At 35.3% G+C, this 17,739-nt stretch overlaps 1 protein-coding gene across 2 annotated transcripts in view; it reads right to left on the bottom strand.

Moving 5' to 3' along the window:
* Nucleotides 1-17,739, bottom strand: part of ches1 (checkpoint suppressor 1) — a 56,775-nt gene that overhangs the window by 9,573 nt on the left and 29,463 nt on the right. For both annotated transcript variants that reach the window (XM_051138530.1, XM_051138532.1), the window contains exons 3-4: nucleotides 8,741-8,889; nucleotides 5,543-5,601 (exon numbers count right to left, since the gene is read on the bottom strand). In XM_051138530.1, the coding sequence (XP_050994487.1) occupies nucleotides 5,543-5,601; nucleotides 8,741-8,889 (208 nt within the window). The remainder of the gene's footprint in view (nucleotides 1-5,542; nucleotides 5,602-8,740; nucleotides 8,890-17,739) is intronic.

Raw genomic sequence — 17,739 nt, 5'->3', positions numbered from 1 at the left:
CATTCATTCTGTAAACACTGGGTCAGTACCTCTACAGCAATGTAGGATGAATTTGCAGTAAGAGGAGAAAATGAAATATGTGTTTTTTGACCTACCCTACATGTATTGACCTGGATTCGCTTGCACATCGCAGAGCTAGATAAGACGAGCATTTGAGGTTAAAAACTATATGAATTGTAAAAATTTTTTTTTAGAAAATAACCAATCATTTTGCTAGATAAGACCCTTCTTCCTTGGTTGGGATCATTTATTGCCCTTTGAAGCTGCATATAAACTACATTTTGGAAGTTCAAACTCACGGGCACCATAGAAGTCCACTATAAGGAGAACATTCCTGAAATGTTTCCCTCAAGAAACATACTTTCTTTACGACTGAAGAAAGAAAGACACAAACATCTCGGATGACAAGGGGGTGAGTACATTATCTGTAAATTTCTGGAAGTGAACTTCTCCTTTAAAGAATTACTTAGGAGAACTGAAAAACATGCCCTAAAAGAGTGGCAACCTTTTTGATTTCAAGGTCCCTCATTGTCCAAGACAACACTCAAAGGCACCCTATGTAGGGTGAGATATCTCTGGTACTTCTGCTATAATGACAAAGCTGCTTGTTTTCAAAAAGCTGCTTGTTTTTTTTTTTTTGCTTGTTTACAGAGAGGACATATTAAAACAACTGGTAAAATAATTGGTAACACTTTACAATAAGGTTCATTAGTTAACATTAGTTGAATACATTAGTTAACATGAACTAAGAACAAGCAATACTTCAACAGCATTTATAAATCTTAGTTAATGTTACTTTATATATATATATATATATATATATATATATTTTTTTAAAATAATAATAATTTAACTCAAAACTAGCAATTTCTCAGAAATTTCCACCTGATAAAATATTTTAGAGATTGACATAACTGTATAAAAATTTATATTAATTATAGAAATTATTAAGAATAGAATGACTTAATATCTTAATATGAATTCATATATATATATATATATATGAATATGAATATATATGAATATATATCTTAATTTCAATTTATTTTTTAGGTCTAGAAATCACACTTTTAAATTCCTTTCATTATCCACAGTCTTGAAAACCTGTGAAAATTAGGGAATTTTTTAGAATAAAAATTCTTAAATACAAGTTACAGCTGTTGAGGTATCAAAATGTAATCTGGAATTTTTTTTTTTCTTTTTTTGGTTTAGCAAAAATGTAGCTTTTAGCTTGTTTTAAATCAATTTACGCCATCTTATGGGCCCCTTGGACTTGTGCTGATGCCCTCTAGTGGTTCCTGGTCCCCTGGTTATGAACCCCACTACTCTAAAAGATCTGTAGTACATCACCCTGAGGAACATCTTGTCCACCTTACACTCTTAAAAATAAAGGTTCTTTATTGGCATCAATAGTTCTATGAAGAGTCTTGAACATCCATGGAACCTTTCAAATGCAGAAAAGGTTCTTTATAGTGGAAAAAGGTTCTTTAGACTTTTAAAATTTTCTTCAAAATGGTTCTGGTAGGAACTGTTCACTGAAAGGTTCTTTGGGAAAGATTCTATGGCATCACGGCAAAAACACCTTTCTGGAACCTTTATCTTTAAGAGTGTACAGGTAAAATTCACCCCAAAATGTTCTGTCATATGTTCCTCAAACAAAGCTATTGTATGACTTTAGAAGACGTGAAGTGTGGTATATAAGTCATATGAAATACATTCATGGCGCTTTTTGGCGCAGCGTGAACATTCTGCTAAACATCTCAAAGAAAAAAAAGGACATGAAGGAAGGACATGAAGGTGAGCAGGACTGAAAAGTGGAATAGACGCACTACAAACCACTTCATCATAAATATTAACTAGGTGACATTATGTTCGCTCAACAGACTTGCTGAAAGGTTAATAAAAGTGTCAAGTCCACGGTTTCACAGCAGGCAAAAAAAGTGAAAAGTGATTCTCCAGTTAATCCCCTGAGAGTGAGCAAATGATGACAGAAGTTTCATTTTGGGGTGAGCTATCGCTTTAAGGGACACGGCGAAAGGACACTAGACAGCCATCACAGGTGTCCAGCCACTCGCAAACTCTAAGCACTATGACACTGGCTGGTAGGAAGCTTAAGTGAAGCAGCCTTAAGCTAAGACTGTCCAGTCGAGCACCTGACACACATACACACACACTGAGCTCTTTGCTTTTATGTAGACAGCCATCAAGACATTCACATCACTCAAATGCCAATAGCCCTGCTCAGACACTTTTCACAGGCAGCTCTGCCTCCATTATTCCATTATCAAGAGCAGACGAGAAGGAGAGAGGAGCCACTACAGACAGATAATGTATCCATTTCCTTCCATTTAGCTGCTCGCCGTGGAGTGGAAAGAGAGCACCCTGATTGGAATCGAATGGACATTTAAGCGGCTGGGACACCAACAGGGAGCCAAAGAGAGAGAGAGAGAGACAAACAGATGGACTGAAAGAGAGAGATGAACGAGCAGTTGTGGGAAATGAGAGAATCAGTGGTAAAAAGAAAAAAAAAAAAAAAGAATGATTCCCAAGATATTACAAAGATAATCTGTAGGCGCAAAGCAGCTATTTGTGTGATAAAGAGGGTTTTTTATAAATCAAAATCAAATGTCTCCTGCAAGGTGCTTTTAAAGACTGCATAAAATCACATGACAGACAGTTTTCTTTCACGTTCAGGTGGGACTTATCACCCTTTTAAAAATACTTTTACATGGCTAACAGACTAATGAACAAAACAGCAATGTCACAGCTACAAAAATGATTTGCTATTTGTTGGATGACAGCAGGTGGTATGAGATGGGTTATTTTATTCTAAAGAGCATTTTATTGGACAAAAATCCAAGTCATCAATTTGTGTTCTCTTTTCCTATTAGAGATAGACTTTAAATTGTAAAAGTAAGATTAAAAAACAAACAAAAAAATTAACTACACTACTAGTCAAAAGATTTTGAACAGTAAGATTTTTAATGTTTTTTTAAAAATGTATCTTCTGCTCATCAAGCCTGCATTTTTTTATCCAAAATACAGCAAAAGCAGTAAAATTGTGAAATATTTTTACTATTTAAAACAACTGTTTTCTTTTTGAATATATTTTAAAATGTAATTTATTCCTTTAATCAAAACTAAATTTTCAGCATCATTGCTCCCGTCTTAAGTGTCACATGATCCTTCAGAAATCATTCTAATATGCTGATTTGCTGTTCAAGAAACATTTATTACTATTATCATCAATATTTTAAACAACTGAGTACTTTTATTTCAGAATTCTTTGATAAATAGAAAGATCCAAAGATCAGTGTTTATCTGATATATACAGTCATGTGAAAAAGTTAGGACATCCTATTGAATTCCATGGTTTTCTGTATCTGGACATCATTAAAAAAAAAAAAAAAAAAAAAGCCTTGGCTGGTCTTAAAATTTCAAAAATAAAACCTCAGATGAACAAACTGCACCGTGTCATTATTTACTGAACAAAAATAAAGCCAAAATGGAAAAGCCATGTGTGACAAAGTTAGGACACCCTCACTGTTAACACTGGAATTAAGAGGGTAAATAACAGTCAAGCACTGCTAATCAAACACCTTTGATTAACTGATCATCAGCAAGTCTGAGCACCTCTATAAAAGCAGACGCTTTGGCAATTTGCTGGTCTGGAGCCTTCAGGTGTGTGTTAACACAATGCCAAGGAGGTAAGACATCAGCAATCATCTTAGAGAAGGAACTGTTGCTGTCATCAATCTGAGAAGAGTAACACGGCCATTTTCAAACAATTTGAAGTTTATTTTTAAAGTGGAAGACATTTAAAACAGACACCTCTCCTTCCAGGAGTGGACGTCCCAGAAAATGCACCCCAAGATCAGACCGTGTAAAGCTCAGAGAAATGGCAGACAACCCAAGAACTACACCTCAGACTCTACAGGCCTCAGTTAACATGTTAAATGATAAAGTTCATGACAATACCATTAGAAAAATATAGGACAAAAATGGCATGTTTGGAAGGCTTGGCAGAAGAAAGCCTCTTCTATCTAAAAAAAAAAAAAAAAAAAAAAAAAAAAAAAACATTCCAGCACAGTTTAGGTCTGCAAAGTTGCATCTGAACAGAACACAGGTCTTCTAGAATAATGTCCTTTGAACAGACGGGACCAAAGTGGAGATGTTTGGCCATAATGCACAGCGCTAAGTTTGGTGAAAACCTAAAGAGCATATCAGCACAAACACCTCATACCAAAAGACAAGCATGCTGGAGAAGGGCTTATCATTTTGGGCTTGTTTTGTAGCCACAGGACCTGGGCACCTCACAGTCATTGAGTTGGCCATGAGCTCCATTGTATATCAAAGTATTGTAGAGTCAAATGTGAGGGCATCAGGCCGATATCTAAAGTTGGACCAAAATTGGGTCATGCAACAGGACAATGATTCCCTAGCACAGCAGCAAATCTACAACAGAATGGCTGAAAAGAAAAGAATCAAGGTGTTGCAATAGCCCAGTCCAAGTCCAGAGCTCATCCTGACTCAAATGCTGTGTTGAGAGCTGTGCATAAGCAAATGCCCACAAACCTCAATAAACTGGAGCAACGTTGAAAAGAAGAGTGGTCCAAATTCCTCCAGAATGATGTGAGACACTGATAGTGATGATGAAGTCACATAGAAACTGAATGCTTCAAGTTATTGCTGCTAAAAGTGGATCTACAGACAACTGACTCATAGGGTGTACTAACTTTGTCACACATGGTCTTTCCCTCTTGGCTGTATTTTTGTTAAATAAATAATGACACTGTGTGATAGGTCATGTGATGATGTTTATCTGAGAATTTATTTTCCAAATGTTAAGACCTGCCAAGGACCAGACATTTCTTCTTCTTCTTCTTCTTATTATGTCCTGATACAGAAAACCATGAAATTCAATAGGGTGTCCTAACTTTTTCACATGACTGTGAAATTATAGAAATTAATACTTTTATTTAGGATGCTTTAAATTGTTTAAAAGTGATGATAAAGACATTTATAATGTTACAAAAGATTTCTATTTTAGATATATGCTGATCTTCTGAACTCTCTATTCATCAAAGGAACCTAAAATTCTACTGTTTTCAACATAATAATAATAAATGTTTTTTTGAGTAGCATATCAGCATATTAGAATGATTTCTGAAGGATCATGTGACTGGAGTAAACAGGCTAAAAATTAAGCTTTAAAATCACAGGAATAAATTACATTTTATTATATATTCAAACAGAAACCAGTTGTTTTTAATAGTAAAAAAAATCCAAATTTTACTGTATATACTTTTATTGTAGTTTTGATCAATTAAATGCAGCCGTGATAAATAAATTAAAATCTTGCTGACCCCAAAGTTCTGAAAGGTAGTGCACATCCACTAAAAGGTTAATTTATCAACATTGTAGAGTTGCATATGGATGGTTTCCAAGCTAATAAATGGATTAAATCCACAAAACATTTGATACAATGAAATCTTTAAAAAACAAAATAAAAGAAATGTCAAAAAAAACATAGGGCTTTTACCTTGTAAGAGCACTCCTCCATTTTTTCTGAAGAGTGGACTCCCTGGCCATAGTGGAGGACTGAGGGACACAAACAGAGCGGGAATGTAAGAGAGAGAAAATCCAGATACTGTGAAAAGCATTGAGTGATAAAAATCACATAATGAAAAAAACTTTTGTTTTATGAACTTCTGAAATCCTAGTCAAAATCAGATAAAATCAGAAGGGAGGAAACTCTAAGTATATATGAGATATGATGGTGTGGAATGCAAACTGGAGACTGAGAGGTAGAGCAAAAGTGTAATTGAACGAGTACAGACTTTCTGGCGAGGCTTGGAAATCCCATTATTTACCATGATTACTTGACCGTCTAAAGCAATGCATCCCAGTGTCTTGTACTTCCAATAACAGTTAATATTATCCTTCCGCTTAGATTGACTTACTCCTTTAGTTTTGAAACCAGATCCTCAAACTCACCATAGGCATCACTTTTTTAAGTGATAGGAACTTAACGTTGGGGGTGTTATTGGGGTTCACAGACGAGAAGTCTGACATTACATTCCTTATCTCATTATCCCACTGTCGATCCTGGGGTTTTGTAGGTCTGATATGCAGAGATCAGCAAATTAATAACAAGTGCAATTTAGTAGTGGTAAAATTTTTGCATTGAGCCTCAGCAGTTCTAATTGCATAATAAATACATTAGTATTCCAGTGGATACAACACACATTAAAGTAGTCTCACCTAATCTATTTTCTAAATGCATATTATTGATCTTACTTTAAACAATCAATGCATGGGTTTATTTTTTTCATTTACCTTTTTAATTTTTACTTCTCTGTTGAACTTCTCTAATCAATCTGTCAGCCTAAACCCTGCAACGTGATCATTTACTCACCCCCATGTCTTTCAAGATGTTCATGTAACGTTATTTCTTTCTTCAGTCATTGGCATGTGATCTTTCCAACGTTATTACGTACAGAGATGGAAATAACTGTGTTATAAATAAATGCCGTTATTTTTTTCAGTAACAAGTAATCAAACTAATTACTGTTTCCTCTATTACAACGCTCTTTACGATAAAATGTGACGTTACTATATTTTCTTTTAATTTTATTTTTCAGTTCATCTGAATGGAAGCGCAGCGTACCTGTATTTGACGAACCGCAAACTCTAATTTGAGGGCACACGACTAGCCGTCGCTTTGTCTTTCACACACAAAGAAAGACAGTGAGAAAGAGACTTACATACCATGCAGAACTGGTGTTTTATATTGTTATTAGTAGTAGAATTCGTAATAGTTTTGTTGTCTAAATGATCATAATGTCATATCATAATGCCTGACTGACTGATGCTAAGTGTACTTTCAGATATTTAAAAAACTGTGCCATTGAGCTTTATATATGTATAGTAGTCAACTTTTAAAGTGGATTAAAACCTTTCAAAGTTGTCCTAAAACCAAAACAATACCCATTCTTGTCTTAGGACACCTTAGATGAACTTTTTTGATCCGTTTCAAATGCTGACTACAATATAATAGTATATCAGATATTTAATATTTGCCTGGTGAGTAAACTAAAAATTGTATTCGTTTCATTTAAATTTCATTCATTTTACATATTTAATATTGAGCACATCCAAGTTATTTGACATATATATTTTTAAAAAGTAACACAATAGTAACTTTCCCTGGTAATTAGTTATTTTTATAATTACTGTTTGTGAAAAGTAACTAGTAACTATAACTAATTACTTTTTTAACGTAACATGCCCAACACTGATTACGTAATGCCTGAAGTCGTAGACACACATTGCAGAGCTAGTGCAAGATGAGCATTTGTGGTTAAAAAGTATATAAATTTTTATTTTTATACAGAAAATGATTGATCGTTTTACTAGATAAGACCCTTATTCTTCGGCTGGGATTGTGTAGAGCCCTTTGAAGCTGCATTGAAACTGCAGTTTGGACTTTCAACTCATTGGCCACCATTGAAGTCCACTATATGGAGAAAAATCCTGAAATGTTTTCCTCAAAAACCTTAATTTCTTTTCCACTTAAGAAAGAAAGACAGAAACATCTTGGATAACATGGGGTGAGGAAATTATCAGGAAATTTGAATTAAACCGACTTAAAATCAAGCTGAAAGTTAAAGTAATGTAAAAACTGCCTTGACTTGATTTTTTTTTTACAACAACAGTGAATACATTCAGACTATCAGGTTTGATCAGTGCTCACTTGTTTGTCTCTAAGACTCTGAACTTGATCAAATAAAGCCACTTCTTTAAATGAAAGAGCAAAAAAGCTTGCTAAAAAGCTTTGTGTTTGTAAACAGAACAGCTGTATAATTGACTCTACAACTGTTTACTCAGTAACTGACTTTCATTTCCCAAAAGAGAACTAGAGACCACAAACTACTGAGAACAGCTCCTTCATTCCACAAGAGGAAGTGGGGTAAAAAAAAAAAAAAAAAAAAAAAAAAAAAAAGTCAAAGAAAAAGCAAGAAAACAGGCACCCGACATCTTCTGTTGCTATGGAGTTTAGTGTTGCTAAGCCTATAATGTATTTCTTAGCACTAACTGTCTGTCCTATCTCTGTTTTTTTTCTTCTTTTGCCAGACAAATAGCTTTGTGCTACTGTTCCACCTGTCTTATGCATGTGTTGCCATGGAGGTACTCTGGTCGTCACAGCAACAGCAGAGGAGAAGAAACGACTCAGGAAGGGCAAGCGTGTGCCGTTTCTTTACATCCCACAGATTCCCCAGAGGACCGTGTCCAGTTGCTGACAGAGTGTTCAGGAATGAGTGAGGAACTGACCCAAAACCCTCACACAACGGATCAATGTGTTCTTTACAGGAAGGTCATAAGAAAGGCCACCTGTGAAAGGCTTGTATATGATCTTTGTTCCCTCTTAAAGAGAAGATTTGTTTAAGCCTCATTTACACTCAAAATTATTCATACCGTGGTAAATTTAACATCCTCTCCGTCACATTTTGTTATTCCACTCTAGGACAGGTTTCTGTGCTCATGCTCTTTTTATAGAAACGGAAAAGTCTGGACTAAGATTTTCAGGGAAAAATGGAAAGTGTGAATCAAAGTACTAGAAGAAAACAAACCGACGAGGAGGAAAAAGCAATAACTGGTAGGTGCAGAAGGGAAGAAAAGAGAGGAAAAAGAAAGAAATGAACGGCCAAAAAAACGGAGTGAGAAACTGAGGCGTTACCTGTGGTATTGCTGAGGAGAGGCAGATGGGGAGGTAGAAGGTTTTGGAAGCCGAGGGGAATACGGATGATATGGAGTCTTCTTTAGCGCCTGAATCAGATTGTGTCTGTAGTCCGGATCAATAGACCAGAGTGAACCCTTTCCTATGCTCTGAAATACAAAAAAGACAAATTACTGTCATTTACATCTTCAGTCTTTCAGTATCTTTATTAAAGGATTAGTTCACTTCCAGAACAAAAATTTACAGATAATTTACTCACCCCCTTAAAGAAATTATGTTTTTTGAGGAAAACATTCCAGGAATTTTCTCCATATAGTGGAATTCAATGGTGCCCCAGATTTTGAACGTCCAAAATGCAGTTTAAATGCAGCTTCAAAGGGCTCTAAACGACTGGTCATCTTGTTAAATAAATTATTATTTCTACACTTTTTAAACACAAATGCTTGTCTTGTCTAGCTCTGCAATGCACATCCATCTGGTTCAAGATAGTTAGGTTAGGTCAAAAAACTCCCATCTCATTTTCTCCTCCAAATTCAAAATCGTCCTACATCGCTGTTTTACCCTTTTTTTAAACTGCATTTGATCTTCTTTGCACATTCACACTGGGTCAGTACTTCTGCAGCGATGTTGGACAATTTTGAAATTTTCAAGTTTTTTTTCGACCTAACCTAACTGTATCGAACCGGACGCATGCGCATCACAAAGCTAAACAAGACGAGCATTTGAGGTTAAAAAGTGTATAAATATTAATTTATTTAAGAAGATGGACAATCATTTCGCTAGATAAGACCCTTCTTCTTTGGCTGGGATCGTTTAGAGCCCTTTTTAAACTGCATTTTGGAAGTTCAAACTCATGGGCACCATAGAAGTCCACTATATGGAGAAAATTCCTGAAATACTTTCCTCAAAAACATAATTTCTTAACGACTGATGAAAGAAAGACATTACCATCTTGGATGACAAGGGGGCGAGTAAATTGTCCATAATTTTTTGTTCTGGAAGTGAACTAATCCTTACGATCAACAATATTACGAGATACTGTATAGCAAAGGTGCCCCTCCAGATTCACTTTCCAGCAGAGTTTAGCTCCAATCCTAATAAAACACACCTAAGCAAGCCAATCAGTGTCTTCAGGATTGCTAGAAAGCAAAAACTAAACTTCACAAAAACTATAAACTTTTTTTTCAAATCTGATTGGTTAATCACCATGTTGTTCCAGGGTCAACAAAGATGTTGATCCAGGAACATGTCGTACTTGGTAAAATCAGGTTCTGCGCAGGGTCGAACCTGGTTAGTACTTAAATGGGAAACCTCCTGGAAAAACTGTGGTCTATGTGGGTCTTAATGCCCCAGTATAGTGACAAGGACGCTATACTGTAAAAAGTACCGTCCTTCGGATAAGACGTTAAACCGAGGTCCTGACTCTCTGTGGTCATTAAAATCCCATGGCACTTCTCGTAAAGAGTAGGGGTGTATCCCCAGTGTCCTGGCCAAATGCCCTCCTCTCTTAATAATTTCCAATACTCAGTACTCAAAGACAGCGCTATATAAACGCAAATTTAAAAAAAGAAACCAAACTCCATTGGTGACAGAAAGAAAAAAACCTTAGGAGAAACCAGGCTCAGTCAGGGGGCCAGTTCTGGCAGACGAAACCATCATGGTGTGGCATTACTCAGAACATCCATTAAGCTCAACACATGTGCTCTAAATCAGTGATTCCCATTCATGTTCCTTGAGCCCCCAACATTGTATATTTTGCTTGTCTTCTTTGTCCGACACACCAATTCCAGCCCTATGTCCGAAATCGCCCCATACCCTTAAACAGGGCACTACTTGAGGGCACACATTTTTAGTGGTGTCTAAGCCTTCATGGACACTATCAAATGCACTTATTCAATCCCACAATGCACAGCAATAACAAGTGTACAACTGATGTATGCTCAATGGCTACAGAATACCTTTAATGCAACTGTGAGAGTGGCGTGCCGAATTTGCCGCATTTTGACAGAAGATGGCGTCTACAGCGGAATCATCTATCATCCATTCATTTTACAAAGTGCTCGGATTTCAGATTCAGCCCAGGTCTTGCAGCCTCTACTAATGGCCTGATGAGCTGAATCAGGTGTGTTTGATTAAGGAGACTTAAAATGTGCAGTATTGGGGGGCTGGATGGAACCCAGTGCCCTAAACCAGAGGTAGCCAACCCCTGCATCTGCAGAGTTTAGCTCCAAGCATAATCAAACCCACCTGAACCAGCTAAACAAAGTGTTTAGGATTACTTAAAAACAACCGCCAGGTGTGCTGAAGAAGTGTTAGACCTGAAATCTGCAGAAAGATATCCCTTCAGGATCAGGATTGGCTCTAAACAAGTGGTTTCCTGAGCTGATGATCTGAATCGGGTGTTTCATAAGAGAGACATGCAAAATGTGCAGTGCTGTGGGTCCCCAGAACCAGGATTGGAAACCACAACTCTAGACGTAGACAAATCGAGGGCTCGTTCAGGATACGCAGACAAATTGGGGGCTCGTTTATAATAATCAGACAAATCTTGGGGCATGTCCATGATAAACAAACAAATCGGGGGCTCGTCCAGGATATGCAAACAAATTGGGGGCTCATTCAAGATATGCAGAGAAATTGGGGGCTCGTCCGGGATATGCAGACAAATTGGGAGCTCGTCCAGGATACGCAGACAAATCAGTGGCTCATCCAGGATAGGAACACGAGACCTCACATATCCTAAAAAAGAATCATACCTGGAAATCAAGGCTTTTCAAATCCAGTCTGGTGGGGTCAGTGTCCTGCTGAATTTAGCTCTAACCCTAACTAGAAACACCCAAACAAGCTAATCCAGGTGTTCGGAATTAATCGTAAGGTGGGCTAAAGTGGACTTGTTTCTAAAGTCATCACTGGAGTTAGAGAGCCCTTCTCTAAACACAGACTTAAAATAGAACTCAGATTAGCCTGATTCTCCCAAGAGCCTTCAAAGTATATTTTGAAATAAATTGCCCATTATCAATGAGTCCACGTTTGCAAAGTATTGAGGAAACTAAAAAGCAGGGTGGAGGATTAGACCTAGCACTCGAGACCCTTCATGTCTAGTGAACACAGAGGCACCTTTAAAACTGCCTCAACAGGCAACACTGGCATATATTTTTAGATCAAAGAAGCTGTTCTCCACCTAATTAAGCTGTCTGCCCTCCATCAGGGGCTTCCAGAGCCACATTTCACTTTACCAAAAAACACAACTCACACAAGGCATGAAATTCAACCCGTGCGGCTTTGATCTCGGCTCTCGTATTAAGCACAAAAATAAGTGAGACGGGATGATGAAAGCACTCTGATATTATCGCAGTTACAGAACAGTCGCTATAGCAATGATCAGCGGTGTTTACTGACACACCACACAAGGCAATTAAGGGAAAGGTTTGATTAGACGGGCCGACAAGCTAGCAATTGCCAAACGGTTGGGGGAAGCAACTTTATTTCACATTTATGAGTGTGCGTTTGTGTTTTTCACACTGTTGGAGGAGCCATTGGCCCAGCGTGCCGTTTCCACCCGGGGTGCGGGGTAATTCAAATACACTCCCCATGACTTCATTCATAACTTCCACCACCGGTCTTCCATCTGCCCTCAATTAGCCATCAACACGCCTGCAAAACAACATCAGAGACTGACGTACATCATTCACCAGCTCCGGCACGGCGTCCGGGTATGGCTCCGGCTCACCTGCCCGCCAGAACCACACGACCCCTCTCTACAGGAGAGAGAGGAGAAGCAGACGTGCACCTGTGGTTTCACTGGTCTCCAAGGCAACAAGTAGAGGAGAGGGATGGCTGGTTGTCTGGTTGGAGGGTTTGGCACGAGCATCCCAGTCTACATGGAGACAATGATGGCGCTTTAAAACCAGCCCAGACCCATGTGCTAATCTTTCCCAACCGTGGTAAATGAGGAAAGCAGATTTCTGCCACAGACTCTACGCTGAGACAGCCAGAATACATGATTGCCTATGTTTAAAAGAGAAGGTTTCTACTCATGGCTTATAAAGTATACGCACATTTTCACAAATTTTAAAGGGGTCATGTCACAGAAAATTGGATTTTCCACTCAGTTTTTGGAAACTAAACTACAATAATGGCTTATTTAGAATTCCTTATGGCTCCATTTACATATGACACTCTATATATAATATTAAAGGGATAGTTCACCCGAAAATGAAAATTCTGCCATTAATTGCTCACCCTCATGTCGTTCCAAACCCCTAAGACCTTCGTTCATCATATTTTTGATGAAATCTGAGAGCTGACCCTGCATAGACAGCAACACAACTGACACGTTCAAGGCCCAGAAAGGTAGTAAGGACATCATTAAAATAGTCCACCACACGCACACGTTAAAGACTGACACAGAATAGAAGAAACTGCTGAATGTTCTTACTACCTTTCTGCACCTTGAACGTGGTAGTTGCATTGCTGTCTATGCAAGGTCCGAAAGCTCTAGGATTTCATCAGAATATCTTAATTTCTGTTCTGAAGATGAACGGCCTTACGGGTTTGGAACGACATGAGGGTGAGTAATTAATGACAGAATTTTCATTTTTGGGTGAACTATCCCTTTAATGCTTTTTCAGTATTTACGTCAACCCAAATCATGCAAGTACACCTGCACAAAGAGAGGGTCAAGTTTTGTCAGGTTAGAAAAGTCAAGTTAGTCCCTCCTGCAACAACTACAACATCTGGACCTGAAAATCATTTCCATCTACAGTAATTCAAAGGTTGCCACGTATTCTTACAAAACAGAAAACAGCAAGTGATTCATTACATGATAGTGCATGCTTTCGCCAAGCTCTTTAAAAGTATGTAATGGACAGTCGCCACTTCAAGGGTTTGGGACTGTATGCGTTATTTTTGTGCCATCAGCCAAACAGTGTTGTCACGACACAGTTTTGCAGCTTCGGAGTGTTTAGCCACATGGCTTTTACGGCTTATGTGATTGGCCCAAAAAAACCTGGATCAAAAATGAGTTTCCATGAGCCTGCTTTTGAAGGGACATGTGCCAGCTAAACTGAGACAAATGGAAACGTCAACAAACTGTTTTCTACAAGTATCATGGACAGCCGTGGGTTAGTAATTATAACATTTACATACAGAATACTTAAAGGTACAGAAACCAAAAACAGGCAGCTCAATTAAAAGTGTCAGACAGAGGGTAAAAACAGTCATGTAATATTAGATTTTGGCTTAAAGGGCTAGTTCACCCTCAAAGTTATTGCTTGCTTTGCGCACAGAAAGTATTCTCGTAGCTTCATAAAATTAAGGTTGAATCACTGATGGACTATTTTAATGATGTCCTTACTACCTTTCTGGGCCTTGAACGTGTCAGTTGTGTTGCTGTCTATGCAGGGTCAGAAAGCTTTCGGATTTCATCAAAAATATCTTAATTTGTGAGGAATTTGATAGACCTTGCGGGTTTTTAACGACATGAGGGTGAATAATGACAGAATTTTCATTTTTTGGTGTGCTATCCCTTTAAGCAACCTCAACTAACAATTTCATTAGACTTCAGGGTGGAAAAATAGTGTTTAAAAGTGTAAAAAGAACAGACAAACAAAGTGCACTGAAAATTGCAATTGCTTAGTACTCAAACACAAAATGGAGTGTGGACACATTTGTTATCTTTAATCTGTGGGGTTTGGCTGGATTTTTGATGACTGAGGTTTGTAAGAAAGCTGGGACTGATCTACCACAGCATTCAGTGTCTAAACATCTGCTATTGAGTAACAGACTGTGAATCATTATACTTAGTCTGCTGTTAACCCACTAGTTTGCCCTTCTCCTTCAAACACCCTTCTGAGGTGTGTGAGAGATTGAATACCATTTTTAACCAAATAAATTCCAAAACAAATTTCAATTCCAAAACATAACAGAAAACAATTCTGTTGAGAAATCAGAGGAATTCTGTTCCCTGTTCAGATCAGAGTGGGGAATAAAACTAAATTAAACAATTAAATACATATACTTTCAAAAATAATTCTCTACATGTGATCCTGGATCATAAAACCAGTCATAAGGGTCTATTTTATGAAACAGAGAATAGCATTGATGTATGGTTTGTGAGAATAGGACAATATTTGGTCGAAATACAACTATTTAAAAATCTGGAATCCGAGGGTTCAAAAAAAAAAAAAAATAAAAAATTTGTGAAAAAAAATTTGTGAAAATAGCCTGTAAAGTTGTCCAAATGAAGTTTTTAGCTATGCATATTACTACTCAAAAATTACGTTTTGATATAATTACGGTAGGAAATTTACAAAATATCTTCATGGAACATGATCTTTAAGTAAAAGAAAAAGAAAATCAATAATGATTTTATTATTATTTGTCATATCTAAATTAAAAACAAAAATTAATAATTAATAATAATAATAATAATAATAATAATAATAATAATAATAATAATAATGTTAGTAATTTTAAAAAGCTTTCCTTGTTTATGTATTTATTTGTTGGTGACATAAAAATGTACACTTAATTAATTAATTAATTTATTAATTAATTTATTATTTATTTCCTTGTTTATTTATTTATTTAAAAAAGCTACAAATTATTAAACAATAAGAAATTACAACTGTATTATTTCACTGGAAAATAAAGCGTATTTATGAAAACTGAATAATAATAATAATAATAATAATAATAATAATAATAATAATAATAATAATAATAATGCTAGTTATTAAAAAGCTACAATTTATTAAACAATAAGAAAATACAAATGTATTATTTCACTAGAGTATTTATTAAAAATAATATGGTTATAATAATTAAAATAATTAAAAAATGCATTAAATTCTGTGGGGTTTTATATAGATTTTATGTCAAAATGTGTATAATAATAATAATAATAATAATAATAATACATAAAAACATTTAAGATCTTTATAACTGTAATATTTTGTAAAATAAAATGTTTAAGTATTTTAAATTAGGATAATTATAATAATAAATTATTTAAAAAAAATTCCCAGCCTATATTTTACAGTCTGTATCAGAAGGGTTGCATAAACATGTCAATTTCAGCAGATTAATTTGGTCTTCTCCCAGAGATTTACTTTGATTATTTTGTACTCTGGTCAAGCAACCTGAACTTTACCCACCAAAACAGATCACTGTGCTTCATGGCACTTCCCTGAAATGCTCCCACATTTTACCCCCCCACACACACATATACAGATCTACTCACACACATAGCAACGCAGCCAATCAGTTTTGCAGTTGCTACAGAAACAGCATGCTTTTCATGTCAACTACAGCTCGGTTGCTATGGGAAAACATATACACGGAAAACTCTTTTGGTCGTAGTTAAGAACCAAATGACAGGATGACGGCTTAGACAGGTACAAACACACTCTTACAGGCGCACACGCATAATAATGCAAACACACTCCGCCAGAGCAAGCGGTGCTATTTGTTCATCTTTTCATCTGTTTGGATATCAACGTATGATTTTATTATTATTTGTCATATCTAAATTAAAAACAAAAAGCCATGATTGCATTTTGATTATAGTCATGCATTGATTACAGCTGTACTATATTTGGCTTATAATCATGGACTTGTTTACATATTCACAGCCCACAGTAATAAAATCTCTTAGAAACAAACCATAAATTCTATTTAGACTTTGATTTAAGCTTAATACTGCTGTAACAGGTCAATTGGAAATTCACTCATTCGTGCTGTCCTATTTATTAATGTATTTAAAATTATGCATGCACACAGAGATTTTTAAGTTATGTGTATGCGTATATACCAGTCAAAAGTTTTTGAACAGCAAGATTTTTAATGGTTTTTTAAAAAGACGTCTCTTCTACTCACCAAGCCTGCATTTATTTGATACAAAATATAGCAAAAGCAGTAAAAAAGTGAAATATTTTTACTGTTTAAAATAACTGATTTCTGTTTGAATGCATTTTAAAATGTAATTTATTCCTGTGATCAAAGCTACATTTTCAGCATCATTACTCCAGTCCTCAGTGTCTTATGATCCTTCAGAAATCATTCTAATATGATGATTTGCTGTTCAAGAAACATTTATTATTATTATTATTATTATTATTATCATCATTCTTTTTCTTTTTTCTTCTTCTTCTTCTTCTTATTATTATTATTTATTATTTATTTATTTATTTATTTTTTATTATTAATCACAGGAATAAAATTACATTTTAAAATATTTTATTCAAATAGAAAACATTGTTTTTTTAAATAGTAAAAATATTTCAAAATTGTACTGTTTAGCTGTACTTTGGATCATATAATTGAAATAAAATGTATTTATTTGTTGGCGGCATAAAACATTTAATTAATTATTATTTTTTATTATTTATTTATTTGTTGGTGACATTAAAATGTACACATATAATTAATTGATTGATTAATTAATTAATTAATTAATTAATTAATTATTTATTTCCTTGTTTATTTATTTATTTGTTGGCAACATAAAAATGTACACATATAATTATTTGATTAATTAATTAATTATTTTTTATTTCCTTATTTATTTATTTATTTATTTATTTGTGGGCAACATACAAAATTTTAATATTTAATATAAATGTAAAAATTAGTTGTCGTTTTTTTTACAGAAACAATTCTAAAATAGTATGGCATAATTACTTATTATTACCTCAAACAAAAGAAATTATTTTAACAAAACTGCTTCACTGCTATTATTATTTGAAAGACTTTTGTCTGCAAAGTCATGTGGTTACCTACAAAATGCATGTGGTTCAACAGGATATGATATCATAGAAAGGACCGCTAAACTTACTATTGTGTGTCACAGTGAGTATAAAATATCATATAATTATCAAAAAAAAAAATTGAAATTGAAATATCATATAAATAGGTGGTAAAAATAAATATAATTTATTATTCAATAATAATTCAATAATCTTATTATTACTCAGAAATGTGTCCTTAAATGTATCTTG

Source organism: Labeo rohita, chromosome 20 (genome assembly GCF_022985175.1).
Source record: "Labeo rohita strain BAU-BD-2019 chromosome 20, IGBB_LRoh.1.0, whole genome shotgun sequence".
Lineage (NCBI taxonomy): Eukaryota > Metazoa > Chordata > Actinopteri > Cypriniformes > Cyprinidae > Labeo > Labeo rohita.
Note: the sequence above shows the minus strand (reverse complement) of the source record. Positions and strands in the feature narration are given on the sequence as shown.